The sequence below is a fragment of the Natrix helvetica genome, assembly GCF_964273705.1.
Source record: "Natrix helvetica genome assembly, chromosome: 4".
NCBI lineage: Eukaryota > Metazoa > Chordata > Lepidosauria > Squamata > Natricidae > Natrix > Natrix helvetica.
The window spans coordinates 156,380,925-156,395,707 of record NC_138550.1 but is presented as its reverse complement, the minus strand read 5'-3'; the positions used below and the strand labels follow the sequence as shown (position 1 = coordinate 156,395,707).

At 39.1% G+C, this 14,783-nt stretch overlaps 1 protein-coding gene across 2 annotated transcripts in view; it reads left to right on the top strand.

Annotated features, from left to right (window-relative positions):
* The first annotated feature begins 1,571 nt into the window (after positions 1–1,571).
* Positions 1,572–14,783, top strand: part of ATAD2 (ATPase family AAA domain containing 2) — a 39,342-nt gene continuing 26,130 nt past the window's right edge. The window contains exons 1-4 of one of the 2 annotated variants that reach the window (XM_081951204.1): positions 1,572–1,775; positions 10,751–10,902; positions 11,577–11,626; positions 13,403–13,571. In XM_081951204.1, the coding sequence (XP_081807330.1) occupies positions 10,808–10,902; positions 11,577–11,626; positions 13,403–13,571 (314 nt within the window). In that variant the 5' untranslated portion in view covers positions 1,572–1,775; positions 10,751–10,807. Of the gene's footprint in view, positions 1,776–1,882; positions 3,194–10,750; positions 10,903–11,576; positions 11,627–13,402; positions 13,572–14,783 lie in introns of those variants that run through there. The other variant, XM_081951203.1, reaches the window with a different exon arrangement.

Genomic DNA, 14,783 nt, shown 5'->3' with positions numbered 1-14,783 from the left:
CCAAGGTCCCTTCCAGCTCATTCATTCTATGGGGTCTGATTTCCCTACCCCCTTCCCTCCCGTTTTACTGCAACATTGTTTAGGATTTCACTTTAAATAAAGGCGGGTCTGTTTTCATCCTCATGTCTCTCCAATCATGTGTCCCTGTTGAAGTTATAAGCATAAACATCAGACCTCTAAATCAGTTCCTTTCTAAGTGTATTGGAACTACAATTTGCAATCAATGGCTTTCCAGGACACATAAAGGGCACTAAGTCGGAGATCTGTATTTTACACTTATTTATTTATTTTATTTTATTTCTTTAGTTTGTCACTCATGTACAAGATAACAGGAATAGGAACAAACGTGAATAAGAGCACAGGAAATGGGTACAAATAAATGGGTCCCAGTAGGACAGGGACCTTAGGCATGCTGGTGCACTTATGCACGCCCCAACTGACTTCTTAGGAATGGGATGAAGTCAACAGTAGACAGTTTAAGGTTAAAGTTATGATTGTTTGAGGATGTAACAACAGAGTCAGGTAGTGCATTCCAGGCATTGACCACTCTGTTGCTGAGGTCGTATTTTCTGCAATCAAATTTGGAGCTGTTTACCTTGAGTTTGTATCTATTATGTGCTCATGTGTTATTTTGGTTGAAGCTGAAGTAGTCATTGATAGGTCGGAGGTTGTATTGACAGGTAGGACATTTGCCTAGGAGCAAAGCCTCAGAAATACTTCTGAATAGTATTCCATGGACAACCAAGAAAACAAACCGAGGGCTTGTTGAACAGTTCAACCAGAGTTCTCATTGGAGGCACAAATGACCAAGCTCCAATTATCTTTCTTGGGATACATTATGCCAATATCCAGCTCTCTGGAAATGGATCTAACGCTGGGAAAGGTAAAGAAGAGTGAGATCCCTTGCTTTTTCATGCTTGCCAGCTTTTACCTCTATGTTCTATAGGTTTTATAATAATTTGATTGTTAGCCACCCACAGTTGTTGAAAGTTGTACGACACACCGCTAGTTTAATTCATCGTCACCTTGGAAAACCCAATGAAAAAGGGATTTCAATTTTCAGGATAATCTAACAAAAAACGTGTAAAATACAACCCCAAGTAAATATTTGCTGCTGTTACTATTAGTACATCATATAAATAAGCCATGTAATTCCACCTTTTAAGTACTTATGTGGGGGCGTTGCTTCTGTGTCTTTAACAATAGCTGGGTATGTAGAAATCAAACAGGTGAAGCCTTTCCTGGCGGGCAGGTAAAGTGATTAGCCAAGTCTCACCTGTTGCCTGAAAGAGAATATAAAGCTCTTTGTGGGGTTGTAGAAAAGAGTCAGCTTTCTGATCAGATTAAGAAAAATCATTCATTTGGGAATCAACATTCCTGACTCCGCCAAGTCTCTTCAAGTAAGAAAACATTTTAGATTATTTTTAACTGCTGTGGGAGGACTGCTTGGTTAGGAAATAAAATTAAGGGGATACCGCTTTGCTTAAAGGGACATATGTCAAAGCCTACTCAGTATTAGTGCCCTGATTCTATATATTGTGCGAGTCCCTTGGATGCAAACTGTACTTGGCTCCGTAGGAGCAGTAAGGAGTCGTAGTAATCCCAGCAACCAAGGGATCTCATGGTGGGACTGCATATTTGGAGAGGAGCTGGCTTCTTTTTTTTTTAAGCAGAAACTTAACTTTGATGGGCCACCCTAGTCCAATTCAGCACTGTGTGCCATTCCACTGTACTGCCAAGAAGCAAAATTATTTTGACTTTTCACAAGCCAAGAGGTAAGTAGGGCCTCCTTATACAAAAGAGTTGATCCTCCAGCTGATTACAATCAAGGGTGCAATTGTTAAAAAGAATAGATAAAACGGTGAAGACAAAAGAAGGATTAAGTATTTTTATTTTTGCAGCAGGATTTTTTTTTAAATCCAAAACCTGTTTTTTCCCCAGATGTAAACTGTTTTGGTACCTTTCATTTGCGGTAAAGGATTGCATTCTCTCCCTTCTGCTCCTCGAACAGATGCAAAATTATATGGGAAATGCAATTCTTTTTCTTCCATGTTGGTGGTGTCGAGGAAAACAGCTTAAAGCATGTACACGTTTAGTTCAAAATGCCAAGAACCGCACTTAAAAAGGCATCGTTACTTATTTCCCTTTCTGTGGGATCGCCTTTTATATGGCCAAAAGAGCGCAAATAGGCTTCCTCTGGTAATAGATATATTCCGATTAGCTCAGCGGGTAGGAGATTGCAGCGCATAGGGCTTTGAAATCCAGGTTGGAGGGAGGTTTGCTACAAACTTTAATTCGAGGTGCATAATAATAATTCTTTATTGTCCGTGCACAACATATGTACAATTAGATTGGTTGATTGTTCCATAAAATTGTTCCACCAGAATAGTGGCGTTGTTTTGTCCTGCCCATTGGGAGTACATCACATACGAGTGCAACTTTATATGTATTCTTAAGAAGATTTATACGTGTGAATTTCAAGGCGTTTCCAAACATAGAGTGAGCTGGTTGCGTTGATATACAAAACGCGCCTTTCTCAAAGAGTCGTGCAAAGTTTTAAACATTCTCTATTTGAGCGCCTCGCGGGGAAGAGCAGCAAACCGCCGCGCGCCACAGCGCCGACCAATCAGAGCGAAGGAAAACAAGCCGCAGCCAAGTTGCCCACGCGCCAAAAACTTTTACGGCTGAAGACGCGAGCCGTGTCCTTCCGCGGCGGTGGATCTATTTAACAGGAGGGGGAAAACTAGCGGCGAGACAGAAGTGCTGCCGCCGAGCGTAACTTGGTTAGCAGAGGCAGCCCCAGCAGACTCTTGAATCGGAACGGATCGCTGAGCCGGCGGCTTGGATGAAAATTAAATCCCGCACGAAAGAAGGACGGCACGGCGGAGGGATCCGAGGAACGGTTGGTGACGAGATGGCGCTCGGCGTTGTGGCGCCAGAATTCAGAGGCAGTTGAGGAGAGGCGGACATCGCCATGGTGGTGCTCCGTAGCGGTTCGGGTGGCTCTTGCCGCCCCGAGCCTCATGGCGGCGCCTCTTCGAGATCCCCGCAGTCTCTTTACGAAGCGATGGAATCGAGTTCGGAGTTTCTCACTTTGAGGACCCCGGCTTCGTCTCGGAGGAAACGCTCGGTGGAAAGTCGATCGCTCGGACCCGCCAGCGGGGACCCACCCGCCGATCGGAAAGCCAGGACGGTGAGTTTGGAGAAGGGAGTAGAACATAACAGGAACGAGCGCGGGGTTCAAAATACAGGCCGGGGGATGACGACAATCCTGCGGTGGAGTTATTGGATACAAAAATGGTTATATAAACAAAAAGAATATAGCTTAGTCTCACTCTTAGCCAATCTGGTGCCAGTCGGTTTGTCCATCTTCTGATCTGTAGATGGGTTCCCATGAGGATAATTGGAATGAATTTCCATTTTCCTGAGCACTTTCCATAGTTTAACGCAGAGGTCTTTAAACTTGGCAACTTGAAGACTTGTGGACTTCAACTCCCAGAATTCTCCAGCCAGCTGGCTGGAGAATTCTGGGAGTTGAAGTCCACATGTCTTCAAGTTGCCAAGTTTGAAGGCCTCTGGTTTAATGTGATCAGTACAATTGGAGGCATTTGTATAAGCTCAGAGTGACTTAATTTGGGTATTTTGGGGCTTTCTCCATTGCCACAAAGCCTTTTCTAACATCTGGTTGAACATCTGGCATCTTCCTTTTCCAGTTTCATCTCATCAGCAGTTTGGTGGCCCTAAGCATTTTTTTGCTATAGCTTGTGGAATTAAGGATATTGTACTTGTAACCTGCATTTATGGCTTTGGAGAGGTGGGGATGGATATTGATTGGTGTGGTGATGTCAGCCTCTTCCCAGATAGACCAGTTCTGGAAAGTCTCCATTGACATAGACTGTAATAGCCCCCCAACACCATTACTGGGTTACTGCTAAACAAATAATTACTATTACTATTAGTTCCTATCACCCATTTTCTCCCACTTATGACTGCAGGACTGTAACTTTGTTGCTTGTATCCTTACTATTGGTATTGTTTCATGATTGCTTATTTGTACCCTATGACTATCATTAAGTGTTATACCTTATGATTCTTGAGGAATGTGTCTTGTCTTTTTATGTACACTGAGACATATAAAGACAAATTCCTTGTGTGTCCAATCACACTTAGCTAATAAAGAATTCTATTCTATTCTAACAGAATTCTGCAGGTCTAATTGTGCTATCCAACTTCTTATATTAGGTTGAATCAGGGAGGCATCTGCTTGAATTGGTTCTGAATATTATCTCGTTTCTCTGCACTTAAAAAAGTGGTTCAGCCCCCTTTGCATAGATAATGTTTAATATTTCCATCAAGGTCTTTTTTCTTACTCTTTATAGCTGACCTTCCAAATTGTTAACCATTGTGGTGTTCTCCAGATTTGCTGGCATTGTTTGGTTAGAACTTTTACTAACTTTTCTGTTGCTGACATTATTTTTGTAGCTATTCATCCGCTCCTATACTCTTCCAACTTGGGTAATAGCTGGAGTGGTGATTAAATCTCTAAACTTTTTTGATTCGGTTTTGTTTTAAACAAAATACTACTGCTGGATATAAAAAAGAAAGACAAGGGATCCAATATTTGTTAGGCTACAGAAGTACTGGATTGTAACTTCCTTATCTGAAGAATTTTTCATTAAGAATATAGATTTGAAAAGGGGTTGGGGGTTAATGTGCCTCCAAGCTGCAATTGAGCTGCAGTTGTTTCAATTTACATGATTGCATGAATCACTAAAGAGCCTTTAGTCATGCAAATTTGGGTTTTATTGGGTACACACATCTTGTTTACCTAACAAAGAGATATAGCCTTAGTCTATGGACTGAATTGGTATGTTTAGAACTTTATTGTTCCATCAGGGAACATGTGATAATAATTAAAACAAGAATGTTTTTATCAAGAAGTGCTAAACAGCAGCCAACATAATTTGATTAGCCAAAAATTACAGCAGCCAATTATTTCAACTAATTTTATTGTGATGGGTAATTGCATATAATAGAATTTGATACATTGGCTTATAAAACATCCCACAGGAATAACACCCTTAACATTTAATTTTATTTTACAGCTATTAAGAACTGTCACCCATCCACTTCTCCTCATGCATAAAGCTACATATCAATTCATGGAAGTAGTAAAATAGACTCATATTTTTAATCTCTGAAGAAGAGAGGTTAATTTCTGATCTCTACAATTTTATAATAAACTTTTTAGGTTGCTTTTAGGTTAAACATCCTAGCAACACAAGGTTACATGGTTTTCAGAGTGCCAAAATATATATCTATATTTTCTATATTTACTCCATAGTATCTGCTATGGAGTTTGATGTTAAAACATTAAATACTAACAAGTAATAAATTATATGACAGAAAATCAAATTATACATCTAGGAAAAATGAATTCATCTTAAAGCAGTGTGATTAAAGGTTTTTATTTTCAGCAACTTATAGTATGATGGTGTTAAATAAAGTTAATTAGAAATTTGCAATGTCTTGCATGTGTGAAATTTTGAAAAAGCTCATGAACAGATTTAAACAGTAATGTATATGCAATGGTACATTTAAAATTAAGCACAACATAATTGGGAAACTAATTTTAAAAAATACTGCTCATACAATTAGATGTTAATTTTTGAAATTTTTAATACACATTTCTATTTTTGAGAATATTCCAACTTGTATTTTATTTCTAAAGTTATTCAAGTATATGTCCCAGTCTGCTATCTGCCTCTAGGGAGTGATTATTTCAGAAACCGAGTAATCTACAAATTCTTGTTCTGAGTAGCAGGACTGAAGAGACATTGTGTAGTACTACTGTAAATCATACTCTAGAAAAGATTGTAGTAAGAAATATATTTTATAAAACATGCTCTACTTAAGGACTACTTTGAGTAAAAAATAATTTGTAATTATGAAAAAGTATAATTGTTAAATGCAACAGAAACTAAACATGTCATTTGATATGGGAAATTTTATTAATCAAATTTTAATCCAAATTTTAATTCTTCAGTTGACAATATTCTAGAAATACATATTCATGCAGATTCTTCTAGTTCTTTAAAAAAAAGTAATTTAAGCAGTTTCTGTAATTTATAAAAGGTAAAAGTGGTCAAGCATATTTGAATACAATGTATCAGAGAAGCTACCATAAATTATACTCATAAATGTTACTGAAAATATAAGTACATAAAGATAGTATACAGAGATACTATTTAAATAATTTTTTTGAGCTTATTCAACTTTAATAGATATATTTTCTGGATAATTAGTTTGCTGATATATCTAAATAATGGATATTAAATCTGAATACAGCAGTTTTTCATCAAAATGTACTGTATTTTTTGGAGTATAAGAAGCATCTTTTTCCCTCAAAAAAGAGGCTAAAAATCTGGGTGCGTCTTATACACTGAATACAGCATTTTTTGCCTCCCGAAACTCCTCCCCTTCACCAAAATGGCCGTGCATAGCTTTTAGAAGGTTTTCAGAGAGCTCCTGAGGGCTGGGGAGGGCAGAAATGAGTGGAAAACGGCCCGTTTTTTGCCCAGCCCCCAGCAGCACTATACGCTTTCTAAAGGCTATACATTCCCTTTTTAAAAAATGAAAAATGGCCTGGTTTTTTGCTTATTTTTGCCCCCACCCCGCAGCAGCACTCTACAAGCCTCCTAAGGGCTAGTCATGCCCTTTTAAAAAATGGGCCTGTTTTCGTGAAAAACGGGCCGTTTTTGGGAGGTTTGCAGAGTGCAAAAACTTTTCTTAAAATTTTTCTGTTCAAAACCTTGCTGCGTTTTATACTCCTTTGCGTCTTACACGGTAAATAGAGTTGAAGTATCTTTTCTGCTGTTTTACCTTTTTTCTTTTAAATTGGCATTTCTCACATTTTTAAATACTGCTGACTAGTTTTCCAGTGTATTGTTACAGTTAATCTGTCAGCTGACAACACACTGAATTATTGCATTGCACCATATTTACGTGAATTGGGGAAAAGGATGTTAAAGCTCATTATCATTAATTGAAAAGCTAATAACTTCTCTTTTTCTACAAAGTGAAACGGAGCTAAGTGAACATTTCCACTATGGTAGCATGAATAGAAAGATTTCAAGATGTGTCAATGCTGGTAGAAACAAAGTGGATGCTCTAGTCTGTTGCAAGGGACAAGTGTCAAAAAGGCAAAAAATTAATTTGCCTTCTATATTGGCTATGTATGAGTTGGGTTTCTTTCAGGAGAAAAATGTTAAATGCAGTGAAAATATGTTACTCAACTATACAGGTAATCCTTGAGTTACAATGGCAATTGGGACTGGAATTTCCCTTGCTAAGGGCTGTGGCAGCAAACTACACAACAGTCCTATTGACTATAGGTAATCCTCGATTTACGACCACAATTCATCCCAGAATTTATATTGCTAAGTGATAAATTTATTGAGCGAGTTTTCCCCCATTTTACAACTTTTATTGCCACATTTGTTAAGTGAGTCACTGCAGATGTTAAATTAGTAACGGTGGTTTAAATGAATCTGTTTTGATATTGATTTTGCTTGTCAGAAGGTCTCAAAAAATAATCATATGAGCCTGGGACATTGCAACCGTCATAAATATGAACCAATTGTCAAGCATCCGAATGTAAATCATGTGACCACGGGGATGTTGCAAAGGTCATCAGTGTGAAAAACGGTCATAAATCACTTTTTTCAGTGCCATTGTATGGTCACTAAAGGAATTACTTTAGTGGACTACTTGTAAACTGAATCACACTGGTCATTAGTCAAGGGCTCAAACTGATCCAAACTATTCCCTTGGTCTTTCCCATCTCTAAGTCTTGGTAAAGTAAGGGATTATCTATTCTTTAACTCCCCCACCTGCCTCTCTTCCCCCACCCGCTAATCCAGTGATGGCACGCGAGGCACTGCCCTGTCAGCTGGCCAGCGCACATGCGCGCGCTGGCCAGCTGAGTTCACCTTTTTAAAAGCCATTTTTCGCCCTCCCTAGGCTCCAGAGGCTTTATAGGAGCCTGGGGAGGGCGAAAAGAGCCTCCCCCGCCCTCCCAGAGGGCCTCCGGAAGCTTCAGCAACCGTCTGGAGGCTTCCCTGAAGCCTTCGGAATGCTTAAAACCACCCTCCGAGCAAACCGGAGGTGACTTCCGGTTTGCTCGGAGGGTGGTTTTAAGCGTTCCGAAGGCTTCAGGGACCGTCCGGAGGCTTCCCTGACGCCTTCGGAGCACTTAAACGACCCTCCGAGCAACCTGGAAGTCACTTCCGGTTTGCTCGGAGGATCCTTTTGAGTGCTCCGAAGGCTTCAGGGAAGCCTCCGGATGGTCCCTGAAGCCTCGGGGGGGGGGCGGACTCTTTTCGCCCTCCCCAGGCTCCAGAGGCTCCAAAGCGAAAAAAGCATGTAAAAAGGGGGGGGGTTGTGCGCGCATGCGCATGGGGGGGTCGCGCATTGCATTATGGGTGCGGCACGCCCGCACACCACCCCCCTGCGCTCCCCCCACTTGTGGCACGTGAGCCAAAAAAGGTTCGCCATCGCTGCCCTAATTTGGCCTCCTTCCTCTGCTGGTCTTGCTGCCCTGTGCTTATTGGCTTTGGTACAGCTGCAGCCCAAACTGATCCTAGCTGTCTTATTGCTTCTGCTGACAACGCATGCCCTGCCCAGCTGTTCATGAGGCAGCTGCTGGCTATGCTGGTCATTTTTCCAGAGGCTGTTCACCAAAATTGTGTGAAGGCTTGTTCGAATGACATGCAACCTTCTCATGAGCTTTTGGAAACTACGGCTCTATAACTTGAGTCGTCGCTGAATGAATGATCATAATTTTAGAACTACCTGTATGTTTATGAAATGTAGTGTCAGAATGATAGATTAATGCAGTGCTTCTCAATTATTTTCTGTCATGCCCCCCCTAGGAAGAAGAAAATATTTCGCGCCCCCCCCCCCCCGCGCGACTGTAAATAGTATCATTTGTCTATAAAATTGTTATAAGTACACCTCTGCATAACATAGCACACCGGTCTTTCCTCGTCTCCCACCGTAGTCACATGCTTTCTTTCCTCTTTCCCTCTTACTTGTCTATCCTTCCTTCCACCCTCCCTTCCTCCTTCCCTTCCTTCCTGCCTCCCTTCCAGTTCCCTCCTTCCTCTTTCCCCCTGCCTGCCTGCCTTCTTTCCCTCCTGCTTATCTATGCTTCCTTCCTTCCTTGCACCTCCCTCCCTTCTGCCTGCCTGCCTTCTTTCCTCTTTCCCTATCCTCCTATCCTTCCTTTCTCCCTCCCTCCTTCCCTGCCTCCCTTCCAGTTCCCTCTTTCCTCCTGCCTGCCTGCCTTCTTTCCCTCCTGCTTATCTATGCTTTCTTCCTTCCTTGCACCTCCCTCCCTTCTGCCTGCCTGCCTTCTTTCCTCTTTCCCTATCCTCCTATCCTTCCTTTCTCCCTCCCTCCTTCCCTGCCTCCCTTCCAGTTCCATTCTTCCCTCCTTCCTTCTGCCTCCTTCCTGCCTGCTTGCCTTCTTTCCTCTTTCCCTCCGGCGTGTCTGCTTTTCTTTCCTTCCTTCCACCTCCCTTCTGCCCTTCTTCCCTCCCTCCCTGCCAGCAGCTCCTCCAGCATCCCAGCTGGAAGCAGCAGCACAACAGTCGCCGTTACCAGGGGCGAAGGGGTGGCGGTGGCAAGATCGGGCGACCGCCGCCCCTTTGTCCCTTCCCCAACAGCGGCTGTTGCGGTGGAGCTTCCAGACGGAATGCTGGCGGTGGAGCTGCTAGCGGGGAGGCGAGCTACGCGGTGGCGAAGACGGGCGGTCCCATGCTTCCCTCCCTCCCACCCCCGCCCGAGCAGGCTTCTTGCACAGCTCCAGCCCGCGGCTCCAATGAAAATCCACAGTCCGAAGTGCTGCCACTTCCAGGCGGCATATATTATGCCTCGCCCACGCCTTCGCCGCCGTTGCACCCAGATGGAAAGGGAGCCTTCGCGCCCCCCTTTACGGAGCCTCGCGCCTCCCCAGGGGGGCGTGCCCCACTATTTGAGAACCGCTGGATTTATGTATGTATGTATGTATGTATGTATGTATGTACATACGTACATATGTATATGTATTTTGTATTCAAATACAAAAGTGAATTACAAATATAAAATAAGTTGTCATATTCTCAGATAATGTGTTACATTCATGTGATGGCGGGCTAACAAACGTTTTACAAGAATATGGAATTGAAGGTTCTACATTGATTACCAAACTTGCTTTTAATGAATCATTTTTATCTGTTCTGAGCCATCCATTGTCACTTAGATGAAATGCAAGTTGCATAAATAAATGCATAAATAAAAGGTTGGTTGTCAGATGCAATAAGAACGGTATAATGGTGATAAACTATGCATAAATGGAATTCTTGGTGAGTGATTCCATATTCCGCGGAACATAAATTATCTTTTTATTTAATGAATTTTTGGATAATTTTTATAAGAATACTTATGGAAATACCAGAGATATATTAGTTGGAGTTGTGAATGTATATATACAACCTAATTTTGTTTTTGTCTTTTAAAGACAAAAGCAGCTTAAGACATGATCATTTGATGAATCACTTCTGCTATCTACTTTGTTTTAATAACTTACAGAAGTATTAAATCAGAATTAAGGTGCATAAATATTTCAAATTAAAAGAAAGTTGTTACACATCAGAGTTAGAACATAATTAACTATGCATTCTTAATTATTCTTATTATACTGCTTCAGGAGTTCTCTTCAGACAAAGAACGTGGGCATTTTACAAGGCAGCACACCTTAAGATCTATGAGGAAAAATAATCCGCATTATTCAAGCCCTAGCTTTGACAAAAAGTTGTCAACACTGAGTGAAAATGAGATTAACAGGAAACACTTTACAAGGTATTTTTTTTTCTTTTACAGATCACTTGGTAAAATTATGTTGTGCTTGGATCCTTTAGAGCATAGCAGTGTTATAGGACTTGGAAATACTTTTCTGATTAAACACCTTATTTTCTAAGAAAAGCTTACAGAAATAAAAAATAAATAAAAAAGAGTATATACCAACAGGTGTTTATTAGAACTAAGAAAAGCACAAATGTTTTTAAAGGGTGTTTGGAAGACTAGCAAATTAAAATGTTAATTCATATTTTATCTTCTACAATAGTTAGAACATTTTAATTTTATTGTATTCTTTGAAAAACCAGCCAGGAGCTGCATTTCTTTCTTTCTTTTTTCAAATTGGAAGTCGATGTTCTGCAATACAGCTGTAATTCAGTGAAAATTAAAACTACATAACCAATTTTTAGCAAGGTGTTTTTTGTTTTTGAACAAAACCAAAAGACTCTGAAAAAAAAGAATTAAAAAAAATATATATAGTAGAGGCAAGGTAACAAAGCAATTAAAAAAATGGAATAATCATAAGTAAGGAAGTATATAGAAACTGAAACAGCACAAACCACTTTTAAGTCCACTTAATTCTTCTGATACTAAATCTTATTCTAATACTGACCTAAATAAAAACTATTAATTGAACGTCAAGCTGATAAAAACTTGATATCTTTGCTTCTATGCAGACAACTGGCTAGAATGCAGGCGGGTGGAAAGAATGAAGATGGTGAAGAAGGTAAGTCTAGTAAAATATATATTCTATTGGTTATGGATAGGCTGCAGAGGCTCAAATATATTGACTGAAATTTCTAGTTCAGATAATTGTTGTTTATACAAAACATCCTTGGGTTTGCTTTTACAAAGGTGGCCTTGGTGGCTTGAGGTTTGAAATATGCAAAACATTCTATTTCAGCTGAACCATGTTCAAACTGGGGTGGAAATGTACATTTCCAGTATTTTAGTTTCAATGAAATATAACGGCTGATTTTTCCAGAAGTTGGGTAGCAAAGGAGAGAGGAAAGGAAGCCTCCAGAAAGATTGGAGACATGGTGTGATAGCAGTGGTTGAAAGTGGGGAAAAGGAGATGCCCCCCAGCACTACAGAGGGGAGACAAGGAACATTTATACTTCAACCTTGTCTCTCCTTTCTCAGCTGGATGTTGTTTCATCTGAAATCTGGAAATCAGCCAAAACCTCTTGGGATTTGCTTGGGCCAAAATTTATCAGTATATTGGTTAATAATCAATCTACATGCTATTCATATTTTTGGGTGACAGGCTGAATGTTTTTCTTTTTTGTCCTCTCAAATATCTTACTATGTATTATTTTCAGCCTCTTGTATCAAAGTTTATACCTTAGAAGAGTATTTCTTAGTTTGGTCAAAGAACCCCTTCACACTATCAAAGAGATTCAAATTTCAAAATTAATTGCCAAGTATTGAAGTTATTTGCAAAATTTTAAAACAATGTAACTTCTCATTTTTATTTGATAATAAAAGTGTTTTTTAAATAAAGAACACTGTTAATTTTTGATAAATTTTTATGGTTCAGTAAATACACATACAAATGGATGCATTTTAATATTTAATGTGATAGATATCCATAAATATAATCCATACAAGCAAAAGTTTTTGGGGGATTCTCTCTAGTTTTTAAAAGCAGGAAGGCACAAAATTTAAGCAAAAAGTTCAAGAAATACTGCCTTAGAAGTTTAGAATATGTTAATTCAATAGTAATTATGCAAACAAGTTTCTGAAAAGGAATTAAGATATTTCAGAGAAGCTTCAGAGCAAATGGCCAAAGTAGGAGGGATAATTAATACTGTGGAATGGAAACAGGTCATGTGAAGATGTGCAGCTGAAACTGAAAAATAGATTCAAAAATCATAAGGGTGGAATGTATTTCTATTTCTACCTGTACTTCCATTCACATAGTATCAAGCTCCTAACATTTTCTGATTTCCTATCACTATGGCAACTTTTAATGCCTTGTGCTATGTCATTCAATTTTTTTGTTTGTTTTTGCAATCAGGATAAGTCAGCTTTGTGAAAGGTTAGGTAGAAGTCCCTTCGGGGAGAGGGAGCGGTTTATAAATTTGAAATAAAAGTAAAAAAAAAGAAGAAGTGTGCAGTAGAAAAAAAGACACTGGAAAAGAAATGTATTTTATATAAGTATAATCTTTATTGTCATTGTACTTAAATACAATGAAATTGGTACAAAGTTACTTCATTATTGTGATAAATAACTAAGTATTTTTGTTTCCATTGACAAAGTTACTTTTAAACAAATGTTACTAATTTATTATAGGGATGAGATTTGTTGGTGAAGGATGCTTGTCAAATTTACAGGCAATTCAGATATTCTGGGGAACTATCCTTGAAGACATAAAAACAATTTTAAAAAGATTCAATCTCAACATAAAGATTGAAAGTGAAGAAAAATTTAATTGACACGATCCTTAATTTAGCAAACAAACTGAAGTGCAGCAAAGGAAAATTCTTCATTTTACTTTAGGAGCTGTAGTTCCCGTTACCAGATCTCTGAAGAAAGGAGTAGATGGGAAGCCTGAAGAACATGCTGCAGAAGAAAATGGGGATGTTGAAGTCCGTCGTAGTTGCAGAATTAGACGAAGTCGCTATAGTACTATGAACCAGTCGGTACTGTTTGACAGACTAATTACAAAGTAAGGTTTTATCTTTTTATTTCCTCCATAATTTATTCCTTCTATAAAAAATAGGAAGCTCCAGTTGATTAATGGCTCTTCCTTTTTGTATATTGGAAGTGGCAAGCATTTGGAAGACCATAAATTAAATAGGGTCATATCTTGTGTAGGGGCAGAGCTCTGTCCCCAGGGGCAGTTCTTTGCTTCTTAAACAGATACTTTTAAGAACTAAATGCAGGTAGTCTTCGACTTAATAACAGTTCATTTAGTGACTGACAGTTACATTGAAAAAAAGTGACATCGTTTTTCATACTTGTGACCATTGCAGCATATCCCCATGATCATGTGACCAAAATTCAGGTATTTGAGAATTGCTTCATATTTATGATGGTTACAGAATCTTGAGATCATGTGATCCTTTTTTGCAACCTTCTGACAAGCAAAGGCAATGGTGAAGCCAGATTCACTTAACCAACTGTGTGACTAACCTAACAGCTGCAGTGATTCACTTAATAATTGTGGCATAGTCATAAAAATGGGGCAAAATTCACTTAACTCACTTAGAAACAAATTTTGGGCTTACTTACAGTCTTAAGTCTAGGACTACCTGTAGTGTGGTTCCTACTGAAATTGGTTTTTTTACAAGATGTTTGATGTATATCCTTACACCATCTATCTTAAATAAGCTAATAAAATAAAAATCAAGAGGATATTGGAATGCTACATAGCAAAAACCAATAGCTGCTTTACTAATTTGAGCATGGAATATTCCCCCATTGCCCACTGATTATATTTTTCTGGGAGAAGTTCAGCACTTTTTTGAACTAAGTTCTCTGACTAGGAATTAGTTGGAGATATCTGGAAAGTGGTTTTAGAATGTCTTTGAGTTTTGCAGATCCACATTATTTATTTAATGGCAAAAGCGTGCTTTATGACTAACTATACCAGCCTGATAATCATTTTCTCAGAGTACCTACCACATACTCTCAAAATTCCAAATATACCTCTTTTGGAAAATATTTCATACACCTACATTACAATTTTAGTTTTTCTTTTTTCACTCCAAAATGGTAGAAAATTTTGCATTTGGTGGTTTTTTTTCTTAGTTTTTTTTTTCTTGATTTTTTTTTTAATGATAGAAGGAGCTCCGAGAGTAAGGAAAAGGGCAAACTTTCTGGAATGGGCAACATGCAAATGAAAAAAGGAACAAACAAGTAGGAACATTATTGCTTG